General features: G+C 40.4%; 1 protein-coding gene across 4 annotated transcripts in view; it reads left to right on the top strand.

Annotated features, from left to right (window-relative positions):
• NFYB (nuclear transcription factor Y, beta) overlaps positions 1-4,498 on the top strand; it is a 19,677-nt gene that overhangs the window by 814 nt on the left and 14,365 nt on the right. The window contains exons 1-2 of one of the 4 annotated variants that reach the window (XM_010853415.1): positions 7-191; positions 1,937-2,023. The exons of 1 other annotated variant lie outside the window; for it this stretch is intronic. In XM_010853415.1, the coding sequence (XP_010851717.1) occupies positions 2,018-2,023 (6 nt within the window). In that variant the 5' untranslated portion in view covers positions 7-191; positions 1,937-2,017. 2 more of the 4 variants (XM_010853414.1, XM_010853413.1) reach the window with 2 other exon arrangements.

Consider the following 4,498-nt stretch of genomic DNA (forward strand, 5'->3'; position numbering starts at 1 on the left):
GCCCGCGCGGCGCGGGCGGGACTGACAGGTCGGCCGAGCGGGCCGGGGGGCCGGGGCCAGCCCGCTTACCTTCGTAGGGGAGGAAGCCAGGTCCCCGGGAGGAAGGAGTGGATTTCGTTTCCCCGCAGTCTGGTTTACGCGTAAAGAATGCAGCCATCTGGCGGCTTGCGGTCCCTGGACTTGCCCCGAAGGTGGGAAGGAAGCTTTCCGGATTGGGCTAAGGTTTTAATCTTTGGTGGGAGGCGGGGAGGATGTGCCGGGCCTTAGGAGTAGTAGTCTCCGAGAACAAAGAATTACGGGGCACCCACAAGTCGTAATCTTGCCTGGAGTACTTTAATGAGATGATTTAAGCAAGGTTAGGTAATGTAAGACTTGAAAAAAAAAAAAAAAGAATAGCATCCCTCTTAACCTGCGTGGACTCAACGGTTCGTGCCACGAATTGCCGGGATGGTTTCCGCTCTCTGATATGGAAACTAATCAACAATGTGAAGTGATGAGGTAACCTGATCAATGTAAGTGGCATTAACAAATAGGAATTTTACTTGTAAAATAAAAAGTTTAATCCCAATACCTCAAAAGGCAATTATTCCTTCCTCACACTGCTCCTGTAGTTTAATTTAGGGATTGCATTGATGCAAAACTCGGGTCTTGATGCCAGAGACTGGAGGGTGGAGGAAGAGTCTGCTGCTTTTCTTGGATACAAATTTGCATTTCTTTAAACATTAAACAGATGTATGCATTCCCTTGAGCTTTCACATATATCATAACCTGCCTTTAAGAAAATATATACCATATGCGGTGATAGTGTTTTTAATATACCAAGTCTAAATATATACTGACTCAACTATTTGGGTGAGCGATTGTAGTGAGGTGTGCACCCCCTCCCCGAGCAAAATACATAAATATATACAGCTCCTACATTTTAAGTGTTCTGAAGATTCTCCCCCTACCCTCCTCCAGACTCCCTTTGAAAAATAACACTTAAAGCTACAAGGAAGGAATTTTCCGGGCAACTATAGGTTAGAAAGAGGACGTTATCTGAAAAGAAATTAGAAATTGCTCTTAAGATTATAGCAGAGTAGACAGTGCCAGCCAATCTTGCTGCCTAGACCCTTGTAATGGCATTTTAAAATTCAATTCAGTGGTTACGATTTTTTCTGCTATTTACTAGATTTCATGCTTGAATGCATATCCATATTTTTTATTCCTTTAAAAATTAACACTGAAAGGGTGTGTTTTTGTCCCCCTCATTCTCCATTTACTTGTTTTACTTGAGAAAAGGAAAAGCAAATGAGAAAGATTGTAACGTTGTAGTTGATGCCAGTTAATTCAGCTATTTATGCCTTACAGTGAAAATGAAGTGCTTTCCAAATGCAATTTTAGTCCAAAATGGTGGTGCCTTAAAATGATAAATAAAGGTTTTAATTGATTTTGTTGTTCTCTGGGCAACATTCGTCTTCTCACTATAATATGGGATGTTTAAAAGCATATATTCTGAGATAAATTTGTCTCCCCCTTTGAGCTTTTGGACCCTAACAAAGAAAACCCTCAGCAAAAAATTAAGTTGATAAGTCTGGGTGTTGGTGTTTTAAATAGTTTAGATACGTGATGTGATTTTTTTTTTTTTTTGGTCTCTTGCATATTATATAATTTGGTGTGTTGTGATGAATATTTATGATGAACATGACTAAATATATGTTGGAAAAGCAATATCTGTCCCCAATGGCATTAACTTTTTTGTAAGTTTTCCAAAATATATCTTCCAATTTAACAAACATTTATTGGGTGCTTGCATTTTGCATCATTTTATTGCCATATATTACATTAAATAATAGTAGATAAAATTATACATGCCTTTAAAACTTTTACTAGGAAGAAAGCCTATGGGCTATACCTTTTTTTTTTTTTAAACTACTAATAGATGTTTATCTTCTAGGGTGAAATTGGGCAGAGATTAGACACCTTTTTTAGGCAGGTGTTCTTGAGTACCACTGACAACACGGTTCTCGCGTATTTCATGACAGTAAGTATGTTTTATCATTCTGGTTGTTAATTAGATTTGAACTGTAATTAACTGAAAACAAAATTATAACTGGTTTATACTGGAGATTCCTGCTAGAATGAGTGCCTTTCCCCAGATAGTACCTCTCCCCATTCCTGTTGCTTCCTTCTTCTCAGTGACCTGCATGTCTTAAGTATTTCCTCTGGGCCGCAGGGTTAAAAGTTGTCCCATCTCAGGTGGCTGGCTGTTTAGCTGGCAGGGCTTTAGTCAAATTGAATATTTAGAGGCAAGTTATGTGTGGAACAGAAAATGCTGGTTCTAAGGGTAGCACAAGTGAAAAGAGAGGTGTGGTGGGCTGGGTAGCTGGGAATGTCACAGAAGGAACTAGTAGGGCTGGAACTGAGCCTTGAAGGATGAGTAGGGCTGCATAGGTAGACATTGTCGCCAGAAGTTGAACCCTGAAGGCAGGGCTGAGTGACTTTTGTTGGTGGCAGGGAAGTGGATCTGCATGGTGCAGGTGGGGATCTCACAGGGTAATCTAGTGAAGAGATACCACTTGGCCTGTCTGAATACTTACTTTTGAATGGGATACTATGTCTGTGACATGAGGCATGTCACAACTTCCTTGAGACAGGATTACCTCAGTCATTAAACAAAAGAACTGTACCTGGTGATCCATAAATAAGGTTTTTTAGCCCTGAAGAGAGTTGAAAATCAGTTTTCAACTGGTTTAGTTTAGTTAGGTTTAAGAAGGGAATCACTCATGTAAAGCCATGAAAACTAGGTTTGGATTTGACATGGAAGACTTTTAGAACCATCATAGGTTCAAGAGCTATAAAAGCAATGTTTCAGTGACATTAGTCTTAAAACATTATGTACCCAAGTAGGTTGGATTGTAGTCCAGTGGAAAGAGAAAAGGAAGGGCATATCCAGAAAACATTTAAAAAGAGGTCACAGATTAGGTAGAGCTTGGAGGAGATGGAAGAGCCTAAGATGACACTGTATAATTAGCCTGGAGGAATAGAGAGATGGCATTGTTCTTAATGGAACAGTTCAAAAGGAGCTCCCCTCCACTGCCTCCCTGCAAGGGATGGGGAAGTTGAATTTCATTTTCCAGTATCTTAAGTTTCCAGTGGCAGGATAATCAAACATATCTTACAGGCCTGGCTTGCGTGAGTGGCAGTCACGATATGGTTGTAGATGCAGGATTTATGAGCATAGAAGTGATATGTAATGAGTTTATTAAGAAAGTAAGGGAAGAAAAAAAAAATGATTGTTGGTTAAAATTAACAGTTAAGTGGGATGGGAGGGCGCGGGGAAGAATACTGCTTTGGAAATGAAGGAGAATTCCAAGCATAAATGTGGGATTAGCAGAAGCCAGCACTACAAAGAATAGTAGAATGGTCAAGTAGGTTGAAGGCAAAATCTCTGGCAACTTTTGTGAGCAGTTTCACTATCTTGTTGGGATGGAAACGCACATGTTACGGAGTTTCAGTTGGAATGAAGAGGGTGTGTAAGGACTGTCAGGGTGAGAATGAACCAGAGTGTGTAACAGAATTAAGGTTGTAGGTGTCTGTGTCCTTCAGTGTGTTTAATGAGGGAGATTAAGAATGTTTAAGGAAGAATGAAGAAGCTGGTATCAGAGATGAGGAATCATTGTGTTACTCCTTATCTACAGAGATAAGGAACTGATCCAGAGAACAAGTGAAAGGGGTTGTGTGAAAGAGAAAACACTTATGCCTGGGAAGAAGATGAGAACTGTATTTGAAGAGCCAGTAATGATACTAGGTTACATTTGTTGAGTTCTTACTTTGTATCATGCATTTTGCTAAGTGCTTTTTATACAGTACTTCGCTTCATAGTAACTTCATTTTGAAAATGGGAAAGTTAGTATTGTCCTTGCTTGAGGAACATCTTTGAATGTTTTCAGTATACAGTCAGTAGACTCAGAATTTAGAGGGGGCAAATTAAAGATATAGGCTTAAGGACTATTTGAAAACCCATCAAGAACAAATACTGTACAGTACTTGGCATATGAGACTCCAGACTTACTCCCATTTAGGGTGCCACCTTTGGCAAGTCATTAGCCTCATATAACTTCTGTTTTCTCACGTGTTTCATTGGGTCATGAACATTGCATAAGATATTTAGAAAGTGTTCAGTAAGTGTTAAACATTAAAAAGAGCACTATTTACACTTTTGTGCAACAAATTATTCAGTTCAGTCACTCAGTCGTGTCTGACTCTTTGCGACCCCATGAATTGCAGCACGCCAGGCCTCCTTGTCCATCACCAACTCCTCGAGTTCACCCAAACTCATGTCCATTGAGTCAGTGATGCCATCCAGCCATCTCATCCTCTGTCGTCCCCTTCTCCTCCTGCCCCCAATCTCTCCCAGCATCAGTCTTTTCCAATGAGTCAACTCTTCACATGAGGTGGCCAAAGTACTGGAGTTTCAGCTTTAGCATCAGTCCTTCCAAAGAACACCCAGGTCTTA

The sequence above is a fragment of the Bison bison genome, unplaced genomic scaffold, assembly GCF_000754665.1.
Source record: "Bison bison bison isolate TAMUID 2011002044 unplaced genomic scaffold, Bison_UMD1.0 scf7180017864327, whole genome shotgun sequence".
Lineage (NCBI taxonomy): Eukaryota > Metazoa > Chordata > Mammalia > Artiodactyla > Bovidae > Bison > Bison bison.